The following is a 27748-nucleotide window of genomic DNA, read 5'->3' as shown; positions in this document are numbered from 1 at the left end:
GTGCTCCAGAAAGCCAGCAGGTGCAGGGTGGCATTCCTCACCAGCACAACGACAGGAGGCCTCTGGGGCGGGTAGATTGACTTTATTTCAGATTTTATAATCAATTTAACTCATACTAATTGGTTGGATAATGACATTCTACATTTCCGAAGACATTTAGTTGGCATCTATAAAAAACCCACAAGCGCTTGCTAAGCAGGTGCAACTTAAATCGAAATACAAATTCATTATTATTATGATTGCTCCTCCTGAGCAGAGCTACCCAGCAGCCCCAGGTCCTGTGGTCTTTTTACTTTTTTGGGGAATGAGGGGAAGAGATGTGCGCAGTGTCTCTGGTAGAATTCCTGGTCATGTCAGATCTGCACTCTTTATCTTGCTAAGCCCTTTCTAATGGGACGTCAGGATTGGATACTCTACCTTTGAAGCCTTTGTCCATAATGTATGTGTTCTGACGTCTGTCCATTCCACAAGCACCTGCATTAAAATAGTGTAAAGAAAGAAAAATGGGGTGAGTGAGGTTTACTTGGACTGCATACGTTTTTGCTTTATTTTTTTCTTGCCTTTTTTTCCTCCCCTGCCCATAAAATTAGCTAAAGTGCTAGAGAATTATTCTGGGTTTAATCTACTTTAAATCATTTTGACCAGGCAGGAATTCTTACAGGGATCAGAAGCATTAGCGGTGAGCTACAGCGCCCCCTGGCATATGCAGCACTGCTTCTTCTCTTTAACCTTAACTGTGAGGTCCTCAAGAGGCAGTTCTCATGACACCCGCAGTCACTGAAGGTGAAGTTCCAAGCTCCGGACTTACAGGATAAGGGATGAATCAGTACCAGTTCCTAGCTTGGGGAAGGGGTATATGACATTCCAAATCCCAGTTCTGTTGGATTTTGGAATGGGGTTGAAGACTGTTTCTTACCTCTCAGCTCTGGTCCTGCCTCCTCTCCTGGATCTGATGCTCAACTGAGGGGAGCCGGGGAGGGAGGTGGACTGGTGGCTGAGATTCTTTTTTTTTTTTTTTTTTTTTAATTTTTTTAATGTTTATTTATTTTTGAGACAGAGAGAGACAGAGCATGAACGGGGGAGGGTCAGAGAGAGGGAGACACAGAATCTGAAACAGGCTCCGGGCTCTGAGCTGTCAGCACAGAGCCCGACGCGGGGCTCGAACTCACGGAACGTGAGATCATGACCTGAGCCGAAGTCGGACGCTTAACCGACTGAGCCACCCAGGCGCCCCTGAGATTCTTGATTAGTTACCTTTCCAGGATGTACAGTCATTTCTATTCATAGTCTCTCTTAGTTACCCATTTTTGGGGGTGGACCATTTGCACAAAACAGAGGTGCCTTTGACAAGTATTACCACTGTTTCAGTCTGAAAGATTTCTCTCCCTTTTGGCTGTCACAATTTATCCAGCTCCTGCAATGCATGGTCCTTAGCCATAGCCAGATTCAGGACATAAAACTTCAGGGACCAAACTCGGCTTCTTTGTTGCTGGTGATACCAGAGAAGAAGCTGTCTGGCATTTTTAGGTTGAGACTGTAATGACTCTGGTAATTATTTTCAGCTTTTAACTGAGTCATTATTTTTCAGCGCTTAACTGAGGATACAATACCAGGCAAAAAGGCATGCAGCACATAATGACTAAAATACAATTTTGACTCCACTTGATTCTTCCCTGTTTCAGACACTGAAGACCAACCCACTACTATCTGGATACATCCCTATACCATAACTCCTCCACAGAGTTCCTAAGTTGAATTTGTAGGAATCTATTCTTACCTGCCTGCCTCCCACACATTACGGAGTGATAGGGCAGAACCAGTCCAGGTTTCCCCCTAGGTTGCTATTCTTCTAAAGGGCCTGCAGGTACCTGTGTCCTTCAGAAACATGACTCAGAATCTGTATCCCTGGCCTCAGTTCAGCTCTTTATACCTATACTATGCTTCCTTCACCCTCTGGGAGGGAGGGAGGCTAGGCTAGGCTGTCAACTTTTCCCTTTTCTAGAGCAGGAAGCAGAGGCCCACAGAGGGACAGTCACTTACCCAACACAAAAACCAGGACCTAGATCTCCCTAACTATTTTCTCCCATTGGCCACCAGCCTGCCTTAGTGTAAGCCAAAAAATGATAGCATCTGGTGGCTCTGGCTGCACTGGTTGAAGAGCGAGATCTATAATGTGGGGAGAAATGTGGGCCGAGCCCAGAGGATGCTCCCTTGTGGAAAGAGATGCAGGGTGGTGGGGGTGGGGAGCAGGAGGATTATATTTGGTGGGGTTGCTGAGAAACCGGACACGGCCGAGGGGGCCCACAGCCAAGAGCACAGCCTCCTAGGTATAGACTCTGAGTCTTTGCAGCCCACGACTGCTCAATAGGCAGATGAATTCAGAACCTTTTCTCTTCTTAGTGCTACTGCACCCAGGGACCTGCAGGGGTTGGTGGAGCTTCATTTCCTTGAGCTCTAGAAACCAGCTAGAGCCTGAGGGTTGTCCAGTATGCTAAGGCCCTGCCCTTGAGGGGCCACTTTGCAGGGAGGCTACATTCTCTGCTGATTCATTGTGCTTACTCCTATGGCACCTACTTCTGTAACTCCTACCCACATTCTCCCATAGCAGGACTGACTTTGCCAGTCTCCTTTTTTCATCTTGCCCCAGCCACCAGCTTTGAGTCTAATACAGAGCAGAGAGGATGTCGGTTGACACCTCCTTCCCCCACCTCTCCAGATCCCTGCTCGACAACCCTACCCTATGGTCTCGGAGAGCTTGGCCTGAGCCACTGGTGGGTCTGGGGTCTCTCTCTGTAGGACAGTGGGCTTTTAGACCAGAGAGCCAACTCTCTGTCATCCACACCCACAGGGCCCAGAGAACCCCAGAGGTGCTCCATCCTCAAGTTCTCAATGGTGTGGGATTGTAATCTGTGGTCTATAGGGAGTATAATTATGATGTGTCGCCTTCACCTAATACCACAGTTTGTCTATATCCAGTGACCATGATGGGAACAGAAGGGGTGATGGGGGATGGATCCAGGCAGTCTTCCTTTAGATAGGGTTTTGGGTTTGTAGACTAACCATGTTGGGAAGAGGACCCAACAGGGAAAGATCTGGGACCATGGCGGGTAAGTCTGGGGCAGGAATGCGGGGTAGGGCAGGGGGTCTAACCTGGTGAGTGTGGCTCAGCGGGGCGGCTGAGGTGTCTAAGTTCAATGTAGAAGTCCTCGGGCGGGTACCTGGCCTCCAGGGCACTGATCTGGAAATGGGAGTCTAGTGAGAGGAATGACAGGGAGGAGCCATTATTCCCAGGGCCCTGGTATGGCAGGGTGGGGAGTATGGAGGGGGTGAGGGTCAGGGTGGGGCAGGTTAGAAGGAATTAGGGCCCCTATGGGTAGTAGCCAAAGGGGCTAGGGCCAGGGGGATCTGCTAGAGTTGAGGCCATCGACCTTTCCTCCCTCACCCCCCCCCCCTCCCACAGGAATTGGTGCCTACCAGGACATCAGGGCAGAGGAAGCAGCCCTTGAAAAGAAGTGCTTTGGTAGGGCCTGGCTCAGGGAAGAGTTCCTTTCTCAGATGGTGAGTGCATCTTTTGCCTGCATCTGGAAGTCCCGCATCCAGGCTCTCTAGCTGTCTCCTTTGTGGTCCCTGGGTCACAGCCACCCTCTCCCCTGATATAAAGGGCATCCTGGGCTTCCTTTGCTTATAAGAGCTGAAACCAAGGCTTGGGTTTCCTCCCTGTACCACTTCTCCATGGGGAACCCATGCTCAGGATTCATTTAACCTTCTCCCTTGGAGCTAGGACAGGGCCCCTTTCCATGTGGAAAAAGGAGAACAGGTGGGACATGATGGCAGGAGACCAGACTCAAAGCACTACTGACCTAACACGTTCACAAAGCTGTATGGGGTCCAGCCTGCTGTTTCTCTGTCAAGGGACTTGTTACTGAGCTGTTTGGAGAGTAGGAGAGCAAGTTAATCCCTTGGCTCCCAAGGTGCCCCTGCCCAGCCTTCACTTTGCCCAGCCTTGTGCACCCACCCCTGTGACGATCCTGACCCACCTATGTCTTAGATCGTTGAGGGAAAGGAAGAAATACATGTAGCATGGCATGGCCAAGACCAGTGGGAGCAGAACCTGCCCCCTTCTAAGCTGTCTGGCTGAAATTGTAGGGTTTGTGGCCCTTAGGACAAAGTAGGGCAGGGCGAACACAGACCCAAGAATGGGGCGGAGCCTAGCTGGCTCTGACAGGGGAAGCAGGTCAGGTAGGTGGGGCTGAGCTGTAGAACAGGCTTTCCAGTGTCTTAGCAGCAACACGAGGCCATTTTCAGTACAAAGAGAGGTGCTGAGATTGCAACATCACTGTCACCTCTGCTACCTGGCCCTGTGTGAGTCTTCCTTTTGTATGAGCAAGGGAAAGCCTCAGCTTTGGCATCATTTTTGCCTCTAATCTGCTGTAGCCTTGATGTGGCTCTAGTTTATCAAGGACCTTGTACTAAGAAAATCCAGATTCCTTGCCCTCAGCTTCCAGCTCCTCAGTTAAGCCTAAAGCTGAAGCTGGGAATGAGAGTCTGAGCTGAGGAGGGGAAGAAAGGGCCAAAGCTGTGGGGTTGATAGCTACAGACTTTGCTTATGGGCCTCAAGGTACCCTGCATACAGCACTCCCATTTCATAGGAAAACTGAGGCTGAGAGCCTGTAAAAGAAAGTAGCCTTGGCGCTGGCTTGACAGTGCTTGCTGTTGGGGTTGAACTGTGTGTTATTGTTAAGGGGTTCAAGCTGTGTTCTACCAGGTCTGAGGACTGGTGGACATTTTCTGTGGGCCAGACTGGGAGAAAGGATTCCCAGAGCTCTAGGGCAGAGGCTTACACTATGAAAGCCGCTTCTGTCTGTGTTCCTCACACAGGAAAGATGGTGCAGGAAGCCAGGAGGCCTGGGATTGCCCTCCTAATGGTCCTACTGTATGTATACATGTGTAGTTGTGTGTGCACACGCATGCACATGCTTAGGTGGGTGTCAGGAGGAGTGCAGCATGAGCCTTTTCATTTCTGAACCTCCCACTCTGCCCAGTATGGGTCCTGGCACACCAGGGGGACTCCCTACACATGGGTGCTGAGACATCCTTACCCAAGGCCCTGTGATTGTAAGAGGAGGTCTTGCCATTAGCCAGGGTTATGCTGGGAGCTGTGATGGGAGGGCCCCATCGAGGGTGGTGCACACCTGCCCTTGAACGCCTGTGGGTCTCACTCTCAGTGGGAACACTGGCTATGGCTGATGTTTGGGTTTCCTGTCCCTTGTGTTGGTTCTGATTGCAAAACAAATGGTTGTGGGTATGTAGTTGTAACGTGTATGCCAGATATTAGGACGTGAGGGGTACCTGATAATAGTGATTACTCTCTAAGGTGCTGGTTGCATGCATAGTGTCGGAAATGGACTGTAGTGATCGGTGGTAGGTGGGGTAGCATGTAGTGTTTTGATTACATGTCTTACATGGCAAAAGTGACAAGGAGGCTACATGTGATCACATGGGTTGGTACCAGTTCATTACACACGGGTGTGCGGGTACATATCCGATTGCTGCTGTAGGTTGGTTTCATGTGATGTCTGCTGGTTACGTGGCACTTGGTTCTGTGTAACCTGCTGGCTTCCTGTCCTACGCTTCACAGAGTGTTTACATGTCCCATGGATCACGGGGCTGTGTTTAATGTACTGGCAGTTGGTTCCACATGGACCCTCCAGGTGGGGTGCAGTTCCTTCCTTGGACAGAGGTGAGGGCTCATTGGGAGGATAGTGGGTGGGGAGTCAGGGGCCCGGTACCTTGGTGGGGCTGTTCCTGTCCAGAGTGCTGGCCTGGCTGGTGGCAGGCCCCCCGCACGCCAGTGCGTGGTAGCTGGAATTGGAAAAGCACTGGGCATGGCTGCTACTTTGAGACAAATCTGGGAAGAGAACAAGGTGCCATACCATCATACTCCTGCCCTTGGTGTCAGAACACCCCAATACTAACACTTGGGCTGGGCAGCTTTGAGAGTGCTCTGCAAAGAGAGACTGCTAAGTCCCCCATCCCCCAAGCTTTCTGGCATCCACTCCCCCCACAGAAATCTGTATGGCCTGATTTGCCTCTTCCTTCATGGTGTCCCTCCCTGTAGGATGCAGGTCAGGCTCGCCAGTGTGGAGGGTGGCACCAGCAGCTAGAGCATGGATGAGGGGTGCTGGCTCGCACAGCTTCATATGTCCCTCAGTTGCTACATAGCGCTGTGCTGACCCCCCCCCCCCACCGCCTCCCTCCAGTGTTACATCCCAGGAGTGAGGCCATAAAGAGAACCCCTCTCTTCTTAGCCCCAGCCCTGCCCGCTTGTGGATTCCAGCACCCCTCCACGGTGTTGGGGAATTCCAGTGGAGTGGTGTGGGAAAACCAGCCAAACTTACTCATTATAGTCATAGAAGAAAATCCCCAAATCATCGCTGTGGGCTTGGGATTTCATCAGGGATTATTTGCTTTGGCTGAAACTCAGGGAGGCGTGCAGGCCAGGAGCTCCCTGAAGGCAGGGTCTGCACCTGGGCCACCCCTGTCTACCCTGCAGCACCTAGCATCGAGTGGGCACGTGGTAGGCAGCCCTTAGCAGGAAAGGGCTGAGGTGATCTTGGTTTTCTCAATCCGAGATGCAAGCGGCTGCAGGTCAGCCATAAGTTGGGAGCCAGCTGGAGGGAGCAGTCATCCTTGTGTTTACCTAGACAGGCCCCGCCTCCTGTGGCCCAGGGCTGTGAGCAATGTCAAAGCATTTTGACCTCAACTCTTTAAGTAAATACGAAGCCAAAAGCCTCATTTTAAGGCAGCAGTCCAGGGTTCAGGAGATGGGAAGGATCTGGCCCAATAGCCCCACCTCCACCCCATTCAGACTCTAGATAGAATGCCCCCTGGGGATACTACCACATTTGTGGACCTACTGGGCCATTGCCCAAACTTTCAGACTCTCCCCCTACCCTGAGCCAGGCACCATCCCCTTCCACTGGATTAATAGGGCGCTCCTAACTCTGGGAACTGGGAGGGAGGGTTGCTCTGAGACGTTCACCAAGGAAGCAAAAATGGAACAGGGCTCGGACGCAGCCCCAGGCCAGTTTCTTGAGGCGGCTCAGGCACTGGGCTGGAGAGGGGTTCCCTTGGAGAGTTTAGGAAAGTTTCTGTTTAGTATGGGTGTTCCTGTGGCCAAAGCCTGGTGAGAAAGATGGGAAGCTCTGGGGAAATGGAAGGAGGTTCCTAATCATAGCTGCTTCAAGCTGGGCACCCAGGAAGTGACATTTCCATAAAACCCCATCTACTTTTCCTAAGTAGGTTCCTGCTCCCCACACTCTTTGTCTCCAGGAGCATCTGACCATCCATCGCCTTCAGGAGATCCTGCAAGCACGACCACCCACCTCCAACAATCAACCTGGGTGTCCCCAAGGATACCATGTGACTCTGGGGTGTGTGTGTATGTGTGGGGAGGGGCAGGAGAGGTGATGCTGGGGGCATAGTCTTTACCTGAGAGTGAGTAGTCCGTGCTGGTCATCCTCATGGCAGGTGTGTAGGAGACACGGGGAGCCAGGTCACGGCCTTTCTCTTTCTGTCGCCGCCGGCGCCAGGCGAACAGGCCCAACAGCACCACAATGAGGAACAACAGGAGGACGATGCCTGTGACAGCACCCACCGAGTGCCGCTCTGCACCCAGGGCCGGGCTGATCTTGGTGTAGGGATTCAGCTCCTCCATCATGAGGGCAGCTGTGAAGGGAGGGAGGACACGAGTCTGGGGGAGGCCTGCTTGCTCTTCAGATCTTGGCCCGGGGCCTAGACTCCTCTAATGTTAGGAGACCTAGGTTCTGGTCTTCGGCCCTATTCTTCAATCCCTGTGTGATCCTGTCCCTCACCGTGCCTGTGTTCTTCAACTGTCTACAGCAGATGGACTTCCAGGGTCACGACCAAGAACAAATGTGATCACGGATGGCAAATAAAATAACAACAAATGTGTACTGAGTACTTTCTTCAAAAAATGAGTTACAGATTCTAACTCATTTTATCTTCCCAGCAGCCATATGAGTAAGGACTATTTAATTATTTCCCTTTCACAGATGAAGAAACTGACTCACGGTAAGGGTAGATAACTTGCCCAAGATCATATAACCAGTAACTGGTAAAGTCTGGTTTCTCCGGAGTTCGGAAGAATTGCACTCAGTGCATCTCCCTGCTTACCAGCTTTGTGACTCTGAGTCCTCAGTTTGTTCATTTGTAACATGGGGACAATAATCTCACCCTCCCCAGGGAACTGTGAGCACCATAGGACAGACTGGCAAAAAAGCGTGCCATTGTGCCCGATGACTGCCCACAGCATCCCTCTTGATGATACATGAATGGCTAACTCTTCATACTGCTGCCAAGCCCATGGTGGGGGCATCCTGCCGCCCAGCAGAGGCTAGACCTTTCCTTGGCTATCGGCAACTGGGTGAACGGAGCTAGTCAACATCCTCGGGGAAATGTGCTGCATTATCATTCTCTGTGATCATCAGAATGCAATAGAAATGTCTTTTGGGCCCCTTTCTGTTAGGTGGATAACTGAGAGCCCATTATCATTCCCCATCTCGAACAAACAACAGTGTAATCCCTTATTTGCACCAATTCACGAGGGGTTTTTATGTATACAAAATCATTTATTGAGTGCTTGCTTATGTGCCAGGCACTGTGCTGAGTTCTCTACTCCTATCATCTCAACCTGGTCCTCATAATTCCTATGGGGTGTCCTCTGACTATATAGAGCTGGAGCCAAGGTTGAGCGCCTTTGGACTCCTTGGCCCTCAACAGAACCTCGTGTTGTGTTGGAAGACGGATTAATCTACCCTTCCGACTTTGCATGTGGAAAAATAAGCCCGGTAAAATAAAATGACCTGTCCAGCATACCTAGCCGGTAATGGCAGAACCAGAATTTGGCATATCTTCGATTGTCTGGTGGCCTTTCCAGAGGATTAGCTTGCGCTTACCCTTGTGTGGCTCATAGCAAACTGGCCAAGGAGGAGCATGGGGAAGCCATGACTGAGAGGTTCCTGCTCCATCTGCCTCCAATATCCGGTACCTGGAGCCTCTGCCCCCCCCTCTGCAACCCACCCCACTCCTGCTCTCCTTCCAAAAGTGCACAAACCGAAGTCACAAACTGCCCTTCCAAAATCCAGTTGTTCCATTGGACTCTCCTCCGATCCTGTCTCCATGGGGCCCTTCCAGAGCCCCCTGCCTAGGGACTCTGCCACCTGTTACCTTGGTCACACCGTATTCCTTTGAATCCAGAGCTGCAATAACAGGTGCCGGTGACGTGGTCACAGGTGGCGTTGTTCATGCACTCACATAGCTGCTGACACCCGTAGCCAAAGGTTCCTGGGGCACATCCTGTGTAGCACGAAGAAGAAATGGGATGGATAGACACATCCTCGCTCGCTCTTCCCATCCTATATGTGGCCAGCTATGATTAGCCAGTTCCAACTCAGAGTGAAACCTATTTCCCTCTATCTCCCACTGTGGTTGGACCGTGGGAGCACTTTAGCGGTGGACAGAGCACCTTAGCCCTGAGTGTTGGGGGACACCCACTCCTACTTCCTCCTCACCTGACACATTTATGCAGCATCTTTCACAGGCCAGGCCCTGAGCTGGGTGCCATGGAGGCTTCAAAGAATTAAACGACTGTCTCCCTGTATTCCCTCAGTCCCCCCTCAGGCCTCTGTGATCTGCCCTTAGCATCTTCCATTCCTCCCCCAGCGACTGGAGGAAGAAGCTCTACAGGCACATCGATGTAGGCATGACCTTCAGCCTTTTTTCTTGGGAGTTGCCCCAAAAATCCAGGGAACACGAGGTGCAGAGCCCTGAATGAGTGGATTTGAGGGGCGGTGGCAGGGGGGCTTCCCCTGCAAGAGGCTGATGCCTGGCACCAACACTCAGGGTCAGGGGTTGGGACGGCTTACTCTGTTCGCAGTGTCGCCCGGTGAAGCCCGTGCGGCAGGTGCACTTGCCGCTGATGTGGTCACAGCTGGCGCCATTCTGACACTGGCACACACGCCCACAGTCCTTCCCGTAAAACGCTGCGGGGCAGCCTGGAGAAACAGGGTGGGGACAACTACGGAGATGCAGCTGGGACCAAAGCTGTCATCTGCTACCTCTGAGCACAGGGTGGGGACCTGTGAGACCCTGCACCTCAGCTGTCACTACACTCTGGACTCCAGGCTTCATGAAGGGGTAGGGGTGAGAGTGAGGAGTTCTTTAGACAAAGGTGTGTTGGAACCAGAGACCAGGCTAGGGTCTCCTTGCTGTGTAGCCACGGACTGTTCCTCCCTCTCTGGGCCCTACTGTCCAGAGGGTCGGGTCTTGGTGATTGCCCGGGTACCTTACAGCCCTGACTTTCCAGGACTTGGGGCTCATCAACCCCCTGAATCCATCCAGGCTTCCCAATCCTGGGGTGGGGTAGGGGGCAGCTCCGGCCCCGGGGGCCTCCCTCCTCCCTCCCTCCACAGGCCCGGACGATGCTCAAGGCAGCCAGCAGGCCGCAGCACGGGATCCCCAATAGCTGGGAGGCCAGGAGGCAGGACTTACGCTGAGTGCAGAAGAGTCCAGTCCAGCCAGGGGTGCAGTGGCAGGCCCCATCCTCGGCGCTACAGCGTCCCCCGTTGTGGCAGCTACACGTGTGGAAGCAGGCGGGGCCCCAGAACCCTGGTGGGCAAGCTGGGGGATGGGTGGGACGCAGAGGGTGAGACAGAGGCAGACAATCAGAGGGAGAGGAAGGGGGACTGCACGTCAGCCAAGATGCCAGGATACACCCGGGTGGAATTTCCTGGCTTTCCTGACACGCTGTTCCCAGAATTCCTCCACTCACCTCCTGACCCACTCACCCAGGATCCTCTGCCCACTTGCCCAGCTCCGAGGGCTCCTGAACTTCCCTTCTCGGGGGACCGGCTGTGATTTGGAGCGTGTGGGGGTGTGTGAACTAAACACTGCAGTTTACAGCGTGAACACTGTTAACATTCCCGTGACGATGGGGACTTTCCCAGGGTGGGGACTCCCCTCTTTTGGCTGATGAGCTCCCTGAGGACGGCACTGTGTCTCCTCCACCAGAATGGAAATTCCCTCAGGCCAGGCCATCCAACTGGGACCTCCCTCAGGGTACTGGCCACATCTCACCCATCGCACCAGGAGCTCCACGGGGCTAGAGGTTAGGCCTTCACCCTGGTGTGGTCCCTGTTACTTCCATATCGGATTGGGGTACACCTTACAAGAACAGCTTCTACAATTCCTTGTCCAGGCTTATGTGCCCAGGACACCATTCACATGGGTCACTCAGGGGACCCCTCACCCCTCTGAGGTGACTGCCCTGGCCTCACGTCACTTCCCCACTCCCAAACCCCAGCAAGCCAGTCCCTGCCCCCTTCTCCTCCCCAACCAAACGTAGGGGCTACTCCTTGCTCAGGTGCCCACGGAGCATTAATTCTCAGTCTTAGTATCAATGGTACTCCCAACAATGTCACTATCTCTATTACCAACAGTTAATAACGCCAGTGATCAATCCTAATGACTCATCATGTTAGCTATGGAGCTAAATGGGACTCAGGTGGACATTCCTGTCCAGAGAAGGAGATTTTGGTGGAGGCACCAGGGACACAGAGTTCTGGGCAAGGAAGGGGTGTGTTAGGGGGCCAGACTTCCGGTGGGGGGGCGTTCCCGGGAGGCAGCTGCTTACCCTGTGAGCAGTCCTTGCCAATCCATCCAGGGAAGCACTGGCAGGAGCCATCGATGGGGCTGCAGGTCCCGTTGTTGGCACAGGAGCAGAGCTGGGCGCAATCCTGTCCAAAGCGCCCTCCAGCACACACTGTGGGCACAGGACAGCCTGGCTCCTGCCCTCCCACCTGCACTCCTCAGACCACCACCCGCAGCTGCTGCACCCCTAGATGTTCCCAGGCCATTGCCATCGTGGCCCTGGGCTCACAGATCTGGGTGGGAACTGCCCACCTCCACAGCCCCATCACCCTTCTCCATCTGCGCAGAAATGAGTTCCCCTCTTGTGCCCACAGCTGCATTCTTCTGGACGCTCTATTACTGATCCCCTTCGAAAGAGGCCCAGACTGAGGCCCAGAGGGCTAGGTAGAGGCCCTTGACTTGGGCCTCACAGATGGAAGCGGTGAGGCTGGGAATCTGGCCTCTGCCCTCAGTCTACACGGCTCCGCGGCCTTTTGCTTTCCATCACCACATTCTTGCTGGCATCACTATCCCATAGCCACGAGGGTGGACGATGTTTGTAGCTGGAAGCAGAGGGGTGAGTGCAGGTGGCAGGTCGGTCTGCAGTTAGACTGTTGGAGGACCGTCTCTGCCCACCTGTTTCCTCTGTCTCTACAAATCCCACCTGTTCCTCAAGCCTTAGCTCAGCCTCAGGACAACCCTCCTGAGTCCACAAGGAGCTCTCTTCCACTGAGCTCCTGTGGTTATTTCCACCTTGAGTCACTTGTAGGGTTGTGATTCTCACCCCTCCTGGAGGAGTCACTCCTTGGTCCCTAAAGGAAGGGCTGGTGTCCTCAACCAGGCTGTAAGCTCTGATAGAACTAAGTCTGAGTGTTAATTGAGCACCTACCTTTCATTTCCCCTGCAGTTCATTCTCCACCTGCTTCCTACAACTTGAGCTCTTTAAAGCATAGCTCTCTTCTGCATGGCACTCCTGTGCCCTGCTCAGACATCCTCAGTGGCTCCCCACTTCCCCAGAATAAAATATAGCTACCTCACCTGGGTTACCCTTGACCACCTGTCTCTCCCAGACACATAAGCCACTGGCCCACACAACACTTTCTAAATACACTGCATGCCTTCACTCCAGCTGTTCCCTTCTAGAGTTTCCCTGACCCTCATGTCCAGCTGTGGAAATCCTACCCTACCTATAAGACTCATTTTGTTCTTAAACTTTATTTGTTTGAGAGAGAGAAAGAGCGAGAGACCAAGAGCGAGCACAAGCAGGGAAGAGGGAGAGAGAGAGGGAGAGAGAGAGGGAGAGAGAGAATCCCAATCTCACAATTGTGAGATCATGGCCTGAGCCAGTATCAAGAGTAGGATGCTTAACGGACTGATCCACCCAGATGCCCCTATAAGACTCATTTTAAATGCTACCTTCCCTATGATCTCTCTGTAGTAGACTGTTAATCTTTCAACAATCCATTGTCTTCTTCCTTAGAAGTAGAATCTGAAGTTTTAGCTGGGCTTATGGCCACAAAGACTTCATTTCTTAGGCTCCTGCACCGCTGGGTATGGCCATGTGACTACATTCTGGCCAATGGTAAGTGGAAATGCATGTCTTTAGTTGCCCATTCCTCATCCTTGTTGAAGGATAATGTGGATTCTGGATAAGAACTGTGGATAAGGTGGCTGAGTTTAAGCAGCTAGCTTTCATCAGAGGTGGAAGCCATGTACTGAGGATGGCTGAACAACAAGACAGAAGGTGACTGGTCCCTGACATCTTTGTAAGCTACCCTACCATTCTCCAATGGTTTACTTCTGGATAGTTTCTTTCTTGTTTGTTCGTTTTCCTTTTCCCTTTCTCTCTCTCTTCCGGAAATAATGTTTGTCATTTTCAAGTCAGATATTTTGGCTTTTTATGTCACTTATAGCTGAACTAAATCCCGATTCACCCATCTTCTCTGGTTTTGGGGTGCTATGTCCTTGTTTGAACTTCCAGACCCTCGGTTAGTTTCTTCTTCCTGGTCTTCTGTTACTGTAACTTGTGAGTCTATTTCAGGCCAGGCCTGAGTTCTACCCATGTCTTGGTCTTCCACAACACCTGGAAAAACCAGGCAGGGTAGTTGAATGTGTGGAAATAAACCGGCTGCCCCTCAACTCCCAAGTTCTTCTGGGGAAGGCTGAGCTCCAAATTTCCCCCTCTAGACTATAGGCTTTGTGAGGTCAGGGAATGTGGTTCTCCTGTTCTTTATTGCGTCTGAGTGCTCAGCACAGTGTCTGATGTGTAGGAAACACTCAGAGAATATTCTAACATGGCCAAAATAGGCCTCAGGAGCAGTGACCTTCCAGTGGGTTCTGCTGGGACCAGTGACTCTTCTCCCTTTGAGCTCTTCCAGGTTCAACCTTCTCCCCTTAGAGCCCAGTTGTAGCCATCCCCACAATCCTCCAAGAAGGCTTCCGTGCATTCCTGTTATGGGGGAGGAATCCCTTGAATGTCCGAGGCCCTCAGCTAAGTCACTCAGAGGATCATGGGAAAGTGTTGATTCTTAAAGAGAAGCGACTTACCCAGGACCCAGGCCTCTCAAACCTTGGGCTGGCACCCTCTCCTTTATGCCACACTGCCTCACCTTCAAGCCCTTCCCCAACCAGACTGTGGGCAGCTGGAGCCTGGGATCTGTGTCCACCTCATGCCTTTCCTGGACATGACCAGTGGTTGGGACAAATAATGAAGGCGGCATGGTGCACCAGGGTCTCCAATGTAAAGCCTTGGGTTTGGGTCTTAATTTTATTTATGTATCCAGCAAACAGTTCTAGGCACTTATATGCACGAGACACCATTCAAAGTGCTTCACAAATACTAGTTCGGTCAACCTTGTAATACTTTCAGTATTAGATATTTTCATTACTACTCCCTATTATCAACTCTACAGATGAGGAAACTGAGGGACTGAGGTCAAGTAATTTGCCCAAGGTCACACAGCTAGAAAGGTCTGCCACTTACTCGGTGAGCACTTTTGGACAGACTGCGTGACCCCTCTAAGTCTCTGTTTCCTCATCTCAGAAATGGGGCTAGTGACCCGCGTTCACTGGGCTCAGGCCGTAGTTTGCAGCTATGGGGCTGATCTGGGGCCCTGCGCTTCCCCTGGCTGAAACCTTAGCTCCTTCCAGGGCGGATGGCTTGCCCCTCGCCACCTGCAGCTCAGGTTCCTGCTTCTTCCCCGCCTCTGGGAGGTGCTTGATTTGGGGAGCCCGTTTCCCCAGTCCTGGCCCTGTATGGGGAAGGGGGTGAGCTGCTCCACCTCCCATACCCCCCAAACCGGCTCTGGGCTTCTCTAACAAGACAGTCTTATCTTTGAAGTCTTTCTCACACGCTCCAGGCTGACAAATTCACCCACAGAGCCGCTAATGCGATCAGTCTAATACATTAATTGGTCGACTTCTTAGCTGAATCAAGAGTGAGGCAAGAAGAGGGGCGGTGGAGAAGGGGGCTGGTGAAAAGAAAACATCTGGTTATATTTAATCTATGTTTAATGATTCTGCATAAGCAGTGTCTGTAATTTGTAACTCGCTGGAAAGCCGGTCATTAGAAAGTGTCAGTTCAATTTTTTACAAGGTTTGAGACTTAACCAGGGCAGTTGCCATTAATAGCAAACTCTATTAGATCTATATGTGGAAAATACTCATTAGGCCAGCGGGCGATAAATCAGACATCGCAGGATCTGAGAGTTACTCCGCGGGCTGTTTAGGTCCTAATTTAGACCCAGCCTATCTGTATTGACGGCTGGGTCTCCGATGTTTAATAAGTAAACCTCGACGCATCGGGTTATGATTAAACTGTCCTAGGAGGGCTGCAAGCAAATGAAACTGTCACATATGCTTCCCTGGGGCCCAAACTTCTCATGACCTCAAAGCATCATGGAATGAACTTTCCACTCATACATATTAACAGCCCATAGCCTTACAAAACCAGCCCAGCTCAGTGGTGATTATTCATCAAAAGAATCTGTTCCCCTGGGAGGTAGTGAGCTCTCAGTGGAAGCATCTAAGCAGAGGCCAGATGAGATTCTCGAGCAGATGACCTTGAAGTTGCTTTAAGCTCTAAGTTTACCTTAGTCTGAGATCTCTTTGCTTCTATAGGTCAGAGTACAAATTCTGCACCCCTGTGTTCAAAGCTGTCCTGAAGGCCTCAGACCACACCTTCCCAGTCCCCCCTCGGCCGTCCCCAGCCCCCACGTTCTTTAGCTACCCCCTAATGCCAGACAGTCCCATGTCCACACCCAAGCTGCTTGCTCTACCCGCAACACCTTTCTTCCTTCTCTGCCTCTTAGGCTAAGACCCAGCTGAAGACCTGCACAGCATGCTGCTGTCCCCCAAATCCACACCGAGCACTGGCCTAATAACTGAGCCAGGGACGGCAGTAGGCAGCGGGGTATGCCAGAGCCCCCTTCTACTTTCGCGCTGGTTGCTAAATACTCAAGAATTTTGTGACCGTGTTGAGCCACTGGGACTGTGGCATCAACCGCGGCGGAGACATTGAGGTCACAGAACTTGCTTGCAAATGTTACAAAGCGAGGCTTTCCCCCCACAGAGAGCCAGTTTAGCAGCACGCCAATGCAAATAAGCTTTATTATCTCCCTTTTCAAGTCCTGTTGAGTGGCGGAGGCTGGCTGGAGTTGGCCTTGTGAAGGATGTTGCTGTGGAGATGGGAAACTGCGGTGAGGGATCAGTGACGTTGGCCTGAGTGTGGGGGGAGCAGGGCTGGGAAGCTGCCATCTCCAGCCCATGCCAGAACTGTCTCCTCTGAGTTCCCACAGCATCCTCTGCCTTTACACTTGGCACTCAGCAGAAGCCATTCGGGGACGCTTCTTATGCAGAACTCATCTACGCTTATTTCATTTTTCCTCAGCTTTGGAGTCAGAATTTGTTTCTCAGCTCTGCCACTTTCTAGTGGTGAGACCATGGAGTAGTCATTTAACCTCTCTGAGCCTGTTCCTTTTAACTGCGCAATGGCTTTGTCTCATGCCTCGCGGTGACCAGTTCTCACAAAGGTAGGCCTACGCCCTGAAGATGCAGGGAGCTGCCTCCACGGAGCATGATGAGAAGCCCCAAACCCCTCCTTCCAGCCCCTTCTCTCCCAGGATGCCTCGCCTCCCTGGCCCATACCTTCCCCTGGAGACACTACCTTGGTTGCAGAGGGCTCCGGAGAATCCAGGGAGGCACTCACAGATGCCACTGATGTGGTGGCAGGGACCACTGCTGTGCACGCAGAGGGGACATGGCTGGGCGCAGCCATGGCCATAGAAGCCAGGGGGGCAGACTGGGGATGAAGGGGAGAGGATGGTCAGCAGCCTCACGGGCCCCAGTCAGCTTGGCTACCTGGCCGGTTCCACACAGGGATGCAGAGAGGCTCTTCAGGGGTATGCGGAGAGCTGTCTCCACCCCACACCTTAGAGGGCCCACCCCCTTCTGCAGAGAGGAGCTGTGGTCTGGTCCTGTTTCCACTGAGGAGCCAGGCCGGGCCCTGAACTTAGGGACAGAAAAGCCAATGCAGGGAGAGAGGGGACTAGAGGGAGAGGTTTGATGGGGGCTGACTCTGAGACCCCAGCCCCTCTCAGGCCAGGACTAGTTCCAACAGGGAAGGGGTGCAGAGGGCGAGCCATCTTACTTCTCTGGCACAAGGGTCCTCGGAAGCCAGGGGCACACTCGCAGCTCCCGTCCTCTGGGGAGCAGGAGCCACCGTTCTCGCAGCTGCAGGAGACGGAGCAGTTGGGGCCCCAGCGACCAGGTGGACACATGCTGTCACAGCGGATGCCTGTGGGCCAGAGGCAGACTCAGGTCAGTGGTAAGAGGAGTGAAGGCAGAAGGAAGGATGATGGGAAGGGGCGCCATGCAGGATAAAGGGGTGGAGGTGAGCACAGTGTATCTGGGAGTGCAGAGGAAAACTCCTATCTAGACTTGGCTGGTCTAGGGAGGGCTTCCAGGAAGAGGAAACCCTCTGTGCAAAGCGTAGGAGGCAGGAGAGAGAATCGTGCCTTGAAAGAAAACACAGCATAACGTGGCTGAACCATAAAGTGCAAGACGAGGTATGGCAAGAGATGGGATTATGGGACCAAGAAGGGACCAGGTCACGAAGGACCACCCTCATCTTTGACATCTTAGCTGGTATCCAAGGTTAGGCTTGAGAGAAACCAACTCTGGGGCAGGTGAATGCTGTTACGGGGTGGGGCTGCACGAGCCGCGAGTGAGCTCCCTGCCTAGTGGCCACGTCGGCCCAGGAGCCACTGGTCCTTTGGATCCCAGACAACCAGCCCTAGGGCGAGGGCTCAGACAGTGGGTGGGGTCTTTTCAGATCCTTTTGACCACAGCCCTCGGTGCAAAGTGGATTTTATATCATATGTGCACACATGTTTGTAATAGAAACCAACACTTTGCAAAATGAGGTTTTACTGCTGCTGTATGTGACGCACTCCGATGTTTTCTCTACGCTATGATGTATTCTATTAAGAAAGAGGAGGAGGGGCGCCTGGGTAGCTCAGTCGGCTAAGCGTCCGACCTCAGCTCAGGTCACGATCTCGCAGTTCGTGGGTTCGAGCCCTGCGTCGGGCTCTGTGTTGACAGCTCAGAGCCTGGAGCCTGTTTCAGATTCTGTGTCTCCCTCTCTCTCTGACCCTCCCCCATTCATGCTCTATCTCTCTCTGTCTCAAAAATAAATAAACGTTAAAAAAAAATTAAAAAAAAAAAAAAAAAGAAAGAGGAGGAAGGCCTACCTGGTCTTCTTGAGCGGAGACAGAGCAAATATGTTACTGAGATGATGGCAGCCCAAAGGCTAAGAATGAATTTTAAAAGGCCTGAGGCCCCAGCTGAGAGGTGGGGTTTCCTCTCAGGCAGAAAGACTTCCAGTCTGACATGCATTAGGTGAACAGATGGGTGTGGGCCCCAGGAAACTGGCGTGGCTTTGGATGGTGAGTATCAGAGGCTCAGAGAAGAACAGAATTAGCTTGAAGATCATGTCGGCCTTGTTCTAGGGACGGGGGTTGCGAGAAAGAGAAAGAGAGAGGGAGGAAGACTCTCAGGCCCAGTGACGAGAGCCAGCCCTAGCACGAGGAGAGCAGTGGGACCAATTTGGAGGCAGGCTGGAATTGCAGAGGCCCCCCTGTGCCCATGGGAAGGGGAGGGAGGGAGGGAGGACTGAACAGCCAGAGAGAGCGGAGAGTGAGGGGATATGACAGGCCTTATTCACCCTCCGGTGCCTGTCTAGTCCAGTGCATACACTCCCTCCTTCGCCCCCCTCCCTGTGACATCTCAATTTGCCAGCAGGGCAAGGGTTTCCGATGCTGCTCTCCTGGAAATGAGGCCTCTCCGTGGCGCGGGGGAATCTGGCCAGCACACTCCACCCCTTGATGGAGGCCTCTCCTGGTGCGGTTTCAAGGGCTCAAGAGGCTGACCCTGGACAAACCCCACAGATTGACTGACTGAAGGGGAGTCTGGGGACGGCAGGGCCACGAAGCTATTCAAAGCTTTGGATACTGCTTCAAGTTTCCCCTTCTCGAGGCACACGAAACCTGTGACCTGCTCCAAGGAATCTTCTGTTGGAAACCCAGGATCAGACTGTGGGCCGAGGGACTCTGCTGTTCCCGGGAGGCCCACTGGACTAAGGCAGAGCTCTGCTGCCTGACGGCGACCTCTGATCCCATCGGTGCCTCAAGTGCTTTTTGTAGGCTGACCAAGGCACACGGGTCACACATAAACACTGCTCTTTCCTGAAACCGTATGCGGATACTGCTGTGATTAATAAACACAAAAGCACCCTTGAATTCGTGGCAGCTTGTGGCTATTGTGCGTTCTCCCAATCAATGGATATTAAAAGTACAGCTACTCTCCTGTGTGGGATCCTCAACATGTTTTCATGTCAAGAAGGGGTCCTCCTTCTTGGGGCCTGAGATGGTTCTCAGTGCAAGGTGATTATGCCGACGGCAGGTGTCAGCAAGGGCCCACTGGGTTTCAGGATCTGGCAACTTTGATAGTACAGGCCTGGTTCTGCGGGAGTGGGGCCCCTGTTGGAGGTTTTTCTATGTCCTAAGAACTCTCTGGAGCTCGAGACACTGGGATCTGAGTGGGGAGAAGGGCCCAGGGTTTGCCCCTGCGTGGAGTGTCCCAGTTCTACTGGAGGGCCAAAGGAGCAGATCCTTGGCCTGGTGGGAGGGTCTCCAGTTATAGCTTCTGAAAATGCACAGCTTCATCAGTTACGCTATCTAGGCCTTGTGTTCCCAGTAGTTGAATAGGGATAACAATCCCCCTTAGAGGTCCTCCCCTGCTGTATTTTTCGGGAGCCCCCTCTTCATCTATACTGATGGGTAAAGCCAGGCAAACAATTCATGTACTGTGACCTCAAATTCATGCCACAAGGCCAGCAGCGACTCAGCAGCCCACACCCTTCAAGGTCTGCTTAGGGTCCTTCTGCAGGAAGCCTTCCCAGATGTCTACCCAGGGATTCAAGCATCTATTTGAAAGTCAGTGGCCTACAGCTTTGTCCCTGCCTATTATTTGAATGTTTCGTACATAAGGCTCGTCTCCCCTGGCAGCAATGTGAAGGGAGCATGGCTTATTGACACTTCTGACCCTCCTTATTTGGTGCTCCTAATGGACAGGACGCCATCTTGGTTATCTTTGCTTCTCCCGTGCCCAGCACAGTGTCAGGTACATAATAGGTATGCAGGAACTACTGCTTTATTGAATTTTGCTGTTTACTGCTAGGCCTGACACAGTGCTGGGTACATGGTCGTTGCCAAGTAAGGACTACGGTGACTGCTTGAGTCAATAAATGCTAATTGAATGAATAGATGATTCCTTCTTACAATGCAATCCTGTGTCCCCATCCTATTGGCACTAACGTTCTGAGACCTTGGACAACTCCCTCTCCTCATCTGTAATCTGAGAGGTTACAGTAGATCATCTTGAAGGTCGCCTTCGCTTCAAGGGGAAAACCTATATATGGTTATAGCCCACCTTCTTTCAACTTACTTCAATAAGCATTTAATGAACACCGACTAGGTACAGGCCAAGGGGAACTAGATGTGATGGCACTTGCCAAAAGAGTCTGGCTTATGCAGGCAGGGGGAAGACATGCACATACTTAGGGCAGAGCAAAACCGGTATTGAGTCCAAGCATGAGCAATGAGCCAGGAGCTGGGAAGTCAGGGAGAGACTTCTTGGGGCAGGTGTGGGTGGGGAGGGTTCACTGAGTGCGTGTCCGGGACCTACACCCCATCCCCTCCTTATCCTTCCTCGGTCCCCTTTTCCATGACAAACCTCAGGACATCAGTCACTCCTTTGAAATGACTTCAGGGCCGCATTTGGAGAAATGAGCTTTAGAACAGCAGAGGCCTTGCTGAAAAGTTGTCCATCAAAGACAGAATTTTTAAGCACTAGATATCATTAAAATCTTACCAGCTCGCTTGAAATCAAGGCAATGAAAAATTAAAGTGGATTTCCACTTGGCTCCAGCTAGGCATCTGGGGTGCCAGTAACTAGGGTGGAGTCTCACTCCGTACCAAGGGGCAGGGCAGAGGAGCCAGGTCAGAGATGCTGCAGAGGCAGCGACGTCCTTGGCTTTCTGCTGGTCAGCAACCTGGTATGAATTATTATCTGCAGGCCTACACTGCCAGCAACGCCTGCCTTTCTTCCTCTGTCCACCACCTTGGGACCGACTTCATTCCCGCAGCACAGCATGATTAAGCACTTCCCGTATTCATGCGTTACGTTTATTGAGCACAGTGCCATGCACATTTAGCATCTCCCAAGTATTCACTCATTTCAACTTCAAAATGACCCTGCAACTGGGAGGGTTAGAATTATCTGCATTTCATGGAGAATTCAGGACCCCGAGAGGTTAAAGGACTTGCCCAAGGTCACAAACCCAGGCGGTCTGGCTCCAGGTCTGTGTTCCTGACCACCGTGGCCTCTGTCTCTCAGTGGGAGGCAAGCGGTGGATACAGTGATGAGCAAGGCCCTGCCTCCAGGGAGCTGATGGTCTAGCTGGGGAGCCGAATAATAAATACTCCGATACAGGTTCAGTGTCGAGTGAGCCAAGTATGGCAAAAAGAAGAGTGTAGGATATTATGAGAATTAATAAAAGGGGCTCTGATGCAGTCTTGGCCTGTTGTAAGGGGAAGGCCGTTATCAGGTGAAGAGAAAAGGAAAGAGTGACCCAGGCAGAAAGAAGGCACGTACAAAGGCCTGGAGTCAGGAGAGTGGTCGGCCCAAATGCTCCAGGGTAGTAGACGGGACGGCGGGGGGGGGGGGGGGGGGGGGGGGGGAGGCAAAAGGGAGGTGGCGGATGTGGGCGGGGGCCAGATCCTATGGACCCTGGGCCACTGTAAGGAATTTGGATTTTATGTAAGCGCCAGGAGAAGCCACTGAGGACTCTTGAGCAGGGGCTAGTATGAATGCAGCTGTGTTTTAAGAAGTTCACTTGGGCCACCATATGCATAACGGGTGCAGCTGGGCAAAAGGGGTGGCCCAGAGAGAGCAAGTAGAAGGTCAAGGCAGGGCCAGCTGGGAGATGGTGCCTGGAGGACCAGGATCACGGCAATGGGATGGATTTGCTCTATGTCTGGGGAGCAGACTGAAGGATACATTTTGGACCAGGAATACGAGCCGGAGCTAAGCGGAAGGTCCCCGTCCCCCTCCCTACCATATCCTCTGTGAATACAGATTCAGCACCTACACCCACCAAGTGTTCAACCTTTGTCTGATTTCTTACTGGTAGGTTCCTGACCTTCAGAACGAAGCCTGCACGTAATAGATGTTCAATAATTTGTCTGCTTGAATTGTATGGAATGGAGAAGTGGGGCCCAGAGGAGATAAGGAAAAGGTGCATATGTAAGGAGCAAGAAGAAGTGAAAAAGAACCGTCAAGAGAAGTGCAACCCCAAAGACCTAGTTTCACAGGCCTTGGGTGGTGGCGAGGCAGGGGGCAGTTACCTGTCCATCCGGCCAGGCAGCAGCAGTGGCCTGTGACAGGATCGCAGCCGTCCGCATGGCTGCAGTCACAATGCTCACTGCAGTTTAGCCCAAATGTGCCATCCTGTGGAGAGAAGGGGAGGGAGAAATGACCAGACCTAGACTCCCAGAGGTTCGTACACTTCTGTTGGATTTTGATGACAAAACTGAGCCACTGCCCCATGGGGATGCAAAGAGACTGTGGCCGGGGCGCAGTGGGAGCACTTTTCATAACTGGTGATCGACATGGCCACGAGGTCACTCCAAATCATTCTTTGGCTGCATTCATAGAAATGGGGGGTTCTCGATGGTCAAGCTCAAAAGGATGTAGTTAATGATCATTAACACAAATTTGTAAATGAGAATGCGCTTTGCAAATCACAGTGCATCGATCCCATGTGAAGAATGACTGATCTATTATTTATTCCTAGGCAAGAAGGTACCAACCGACTTTTGTTGCATGTTCATTAGGTGTCAAGAGCCTTCTATCACTCATTTCTCTTAATCCTCACAGCATACCTTTGGGATGGTTCCATTATATTCACAAGTTAAAGACGAGAAATAGGGTCAGAAAGGCGAAGTAACGCGTTCGAGGTCACATAGTTAGGATGTGGCGAAGTCAGCATTTGAACCCAGGACTGTAGGCCTCATTCAACAATATCACATAGTGGTTGGTTTAACTTATTCGGATCTTAGACTAAGATCCAGTGATTAAGTCTGGGTGGTTATTGCTGAAGAGTGTTTGGTTTTGTCCTCCCATACCCTGATCATAAAATTATTGAGGAACAGCAACCCCGAGGGGTTAGTAATGGCTGTCCTGTAGCAGTGGGGTGAAGGATTCTGAGGCTGCGCATGGGCTCAGGGAAATGTGCCAGAGACAATTAATAATGTTAACCAAGCACAGCAAGGGGGAAGTGATGCCACGGCACTCCATCTGCCAAAGATCTGCCATTTTCTAGAGGAAAGGGCTGAGGTCCCAAAGCAGGAAAGTGGCCACAGAGGTTAGAACTAGGGCTGAGCCCTGAACCCACGTGTCCCACCACCTAGTCCAGGGCTCTTGTCTGCACACCTCCGTGGACAGAACGACCGCAGGGAAAGGGTGAGAGGGGCTGCTGGGCACACCCGGTCCTTCCCTGCCCCGGGCGCTCACCGGGCAGGGCAGTTCGCAGGTGTCTCCGAGCCAGCCGGGGGCACAGGAGCAGGAGCCATCGGCGGGGCTGCAGGCTGCCCCGTTGGCACACGAGCAGCTCTCATTGCAGTCCAGGCCCCACGTCCCGCTGGGACACGGCAGGGTGCAGTCCAGGCCTTGCCACCCTGCGGGGAGGGACGGGGGCTGTCACCGCTCCATCTGGGCCCAGCACGGCCTTCTGCCCCCTCTCCCAGCCGGGCCCTAAACCTTTGTTTCTCTGATTGCTGCATTAGAAGACACATTCCACCTGGAGTCTGCTCAGAAACACAGCACGGCTATTAGGAGAGCTGGGGCGAGAACCCAGGTCTCCCGCCTCCCAGTTCTCACTGCCCATGCTGTAAGTGCTTGATCCCCCCTGGGACAAGGAACCGGCTGAGATGCGGAGGGCTATTTCTGCCCAGGGTGGAATCCGGCAGCTTATTTTAGGGCCCTTTTTTTCCAGAACAAGCTGGTTTCCCATTCTGAGGCTGGTCACTGGTCTGCTGGCTCTCAGATCCATTTCTCCTCCTCCCTGCTCTGATCTGTGTCACAGGGGGCTGATCCCTGCTGCCACATACCCCAGGTTCTCCCTCGGCTGGCTCCCAGATGGGCTTCACAGTGGGTGACCTGGCCCACAGACCGCAGTGGGGGAGCAGGAGAGACGTCACGTACCTTGTCCCCTTTCTCTGCTGCAGGCAGGGCCTCTGATGATGGCTGGGCCTCCACCGTGCTCCAGCACTGTCACGCAACCCCTCTATCCATGTGCCAGCTCCCACCCAGTGGCCCTCACTCCCAGGCTCTAGAATTCCACTTCCTCCATCTGTCCTTCCCCTCCAGGAGTGGTGGAAACTCCTCTCTCAGCTTCTAATCTCTGGTCAGCCTGCCTTCCTTTGTATGCCACCCCAGCGATTGTAACACCACTGTAACTAATCCCCTCTATTACATTCCTGCTATTGAAGTCCCTGGCATGGGTTTCCTTGGCTGGAACCTGACAAATAAACTCCCTGACTCTGCATGTGGGTGGATGGGGCAGGAACAGCCCAGACTCCTCAGCTCGGCAGCCCACTCGGGCAGTGTGCACATCTGAGGAGGGTGGGACTGGAAAAGACGGCACATCACCTTCCTTGCAGGTGCAGGAGCCATCCACGGGGGAGCAGGTACCACCGTTGTTACAGGTACAGACGGACGAGCAGTTGGGGCCGTAGGTCCCCGTGGCACATGGAACTGCACAGACCTCTCCCTGGAAGAAGAGGAGGTGAATTCTGGATCAGAGTTGTCCTGTGCTGGTTGGCTGTGGTAGGGAGAATAATGCCCTCCCCTCTTGCCCCCATAAAAGATGTTCATGTTCTAATCCCTGGAATCTGTGAATGTTACTTTACCTGGTAAAAGGGACTTTGCAGATGTGATTAAGGACCTTGAGGTAAGGAGAATATTCTAGATTATGCAGGTGGACCCAACTAATCACATGAGTCCTTAAAAGTGGAAGATGACTAAAGAAGATCAGAGAGCTATGCCATAAGAACTCCCCCACCTGCCTGTCACCTGGTTGGAAGAAAGGCAACACAGCCAAGGAATGCACTGGCCTCCGGAAGACAGGATCAACCCTCATTTTAGAGCCAGCAAGAAAATGGGGACCTGAGTCCTACAACCCTAGGAACTGAATTCTACCAACTTCCCTGAATGAGCAGGAATCAGATTCTCCCCTAGAACCTCCAAAAAGGAACACAGCCTGCAGACCTTGACTTTAATCCAATGAGACCCACACCTGACCTACAGGACTGTAAGATAATAAATCTGTGTTGTCTTAAGCCACTAAATGTGTGGTAATTTGTTACAGCAGTGATAGGTAACAGTGATTGTCACTGATTGGGGGAGGGGTCAGGCTTCCAGACTACAGCTCCAGATGGGGAAAGCCCCCATGGAACTTGACCCCTGAGTCTGTATTAGGTCACAGCAGGACAGAATGTAACCCTTTGCCTTTCAATATTATTTGATTCTCGCCAAGAACTCCATGACACAGATAATAGTACTCTAATCTCCCCATTTACCTCAACCTCAGAGAAGCTAAATGTAGACGGTAATAGTTAATGTTTACTGAGTGCTTTCTCAGTATCAGGCACATGCATACATCCTCTCATTTAATCCTCACAAGACTCGCAGGAGACTATTTATTGCCTCAGCGTCATTCCTGTTTTATAGATACAGCAATCGTATGGAGAAGTTAGGTAACTCTGCCCCAGTCATGATACTAAGAACAGCTGATCTCTATTTGAACCAGGGCTGGCTGCCTAACCATTCTGTTACCAGGCATCCTAAACTGGCTTCCCCAGAAAGCATCCTCCGAGATGGACATTAGTGAGCTCTTGAGAAGGGTCCCCATGAGCAGTAAGGGAAGCAGGACTGGGTAGGGGAGAAACGGCCCTGAGTTGCAGTCAACAATGATCTCTGCTGATCTGCCAGAAAGCTCTGGAGCTGGGGTGGCCCTTAGAGATATCCAGGGGAAGGGGAGGGAGAGCCTTTACAGCCCCCACCCAGCATTGGACATCCACTGCTCCGGGGAAGGAGGCATGACTTCATAGGAATCGGCACCCTCTGACTGAGGGCAGTTTCTGGAGAGGGATGCAGTCGGGAGCCACTGTTTCCTGAAGCTGGGGAAGAAGGGGTGTCTCAGCCCCGAAAGCTGAATCTGAGGGGTACGCTACAGCGTCCACTATACCAGGCCTCCATGGGTGGGCTATTCATTCCAGTGAAGGGTTCAAGGCGGGGGCGGGGGGAACCAGGAATGGGGACTCCACAGGCCTTGAGGGGTGAGAGCATTCAATGTGCCGGAGAAGAGCCAGGTACAGGCAATCCAGGCAGGAAGAGTGTGGACAAGAGTGCAGAGGAGTATGAGAGCTGAGAATTTTCTAGGGGTAACTGCTGGAAGAGTTTGTGTAGGGAGCGGTGAGGGGGATATTTAAAGGGGAGCTGGGAGCCTTGAACGGCAGGTAAGGGGGTTTGGGCTTTCTTCCCTGAGCTCTTTGGGACATGCCTTCCATACTCAGGAGCCTGTTTGCTCTGAGCATGTGCTCATTAGAGGTTGGAGTCCTTCACCAGAAGTCTCCATGGTTCCCACACTTTCCCCTGCCAGTCCCTGGCAGGCCCTGACCAGCTGGAGTCTGCAGCACTCCCATTACCCAGAAAGCTCTAATTTTTCCAAGACTATAAATAGCCCCCAGGAATATATTTAAGCTCTGAGGGTCTTGGCCCATGGGCAAATTGCACACACAGCTTATGAGTTTTTCTGCATGAATTTACTTTAAGGGAGAGGGGTTTCTCTCCTGGTATCCTCATTAGTGTCCCCGGCCCCAGTCCTCCCAGGAGGCCTCCAGGGGCCTGTGAGCCCAGCTGTGGGTCTGTTGATGGGGCTCAGAGAGGACTTTCCATCCTGGCTCTATTCCAGGGGGCAAGATACAGAATTCCCAGCTTGAAATGTTTGCTCCCCAAAAGGCTGCACCAGGGCACCCATTTTCTCACAGTGAAACCCATGCAGGGATATTGACAGCTTGAGGTTGCCGGGCCGAGAGGACTTTCTTCTTCCCAGAGAAGGAAATGGAGACTCAGAGAGGGTCAGTGACTCATTCTGCACCCCCCACCCCTGGTGTATTAGTGAGGATGAAGGAGAAGGCAGGGAGGGAGGAAGGAGAATCAGACGTTCCTTCCAGAGAGGCGGCAGAGCCCGGTGGTTCGAGAATGGACTCTGGTACCATCCTATTTCCAGCATTTACTGCGTGACCTCGCACAATTTGCTAAACCGCTCTGGGACTCAGTTCTTGCATCTGTAAAATGGGAGAAATAATATCCCTACCTCATACGATTGTCAAGAGGATCAAATCAGTTACATTTGAAG

The 27748-nt window shown here is 52.3% G+C and overlaps 1 protein-coding gene across 1 annotated transcript in view; it reads right to left on the bottom strand.

Annotated features, from left to right (window-relative positions):
• MEGF11 (multiple EGF like domains 11) overlaps positions 1-27748 on the bottom strand; it is a 230476-nt gene that overhangs the window by 8393 nt on the left and 194335 nt on the right. The window contains exons 10-21 of the mRNA XM_042941666.1: positions 24979-25099; positions 23842-24005; positions 22674-22776; positions 17357-17503; positions 16874-17008; positions 11714-11842; positions 10573-10701; positions 9948-10076; positions 9250-9378; positions 7492-7728; positions 5790-5908; positions 418-474 (exon numbers count right to left, since the gene is read on the bottom strand). Coding sequence (XP_042797600.1) covers positions 418-474; positions 5790-5908; positions 7492-7728; positions 9250-9378; positions 9948-10076; positions 10573-10701; positions 11714-11842; positions 16874-17008; positions 17357-17503; positions 22674-22776; positions 23842-24005; positions 24979-25099 — 1599 coding nt within the window. The remainder of the gene's footprint in view (positions 1-417; positions 475-5789; positions 5909-7491; positions 7729-9249; positions 9379-9947; positions 10077-10572; positions 10702-11713; positions 11843-16873; positions 17009-17356; positions 17504-22673; positions 22777-23841; positions 24006-24978; positions 25100-27748) is intronic.

Source organism: Panthera leo, chromosome B3, assembly GCF_018350215.1.
Source record: "Panthera leo isolate Ple1 chromosome B3, P.leo_Ple1_pat1.1, whole genome shotgun sequence".
NCBI classification, from domain to species: Eukaryota; Metazoa; Chordata; class Mammalia; order Carnivora; family Felidae; genus Panthera; species Panthera leo.
The sequence above is the reverse complement of the archived record's forward strand: the minus strand, read 5'-3'. Positions and strand labels throughout refer to the sequence as shown.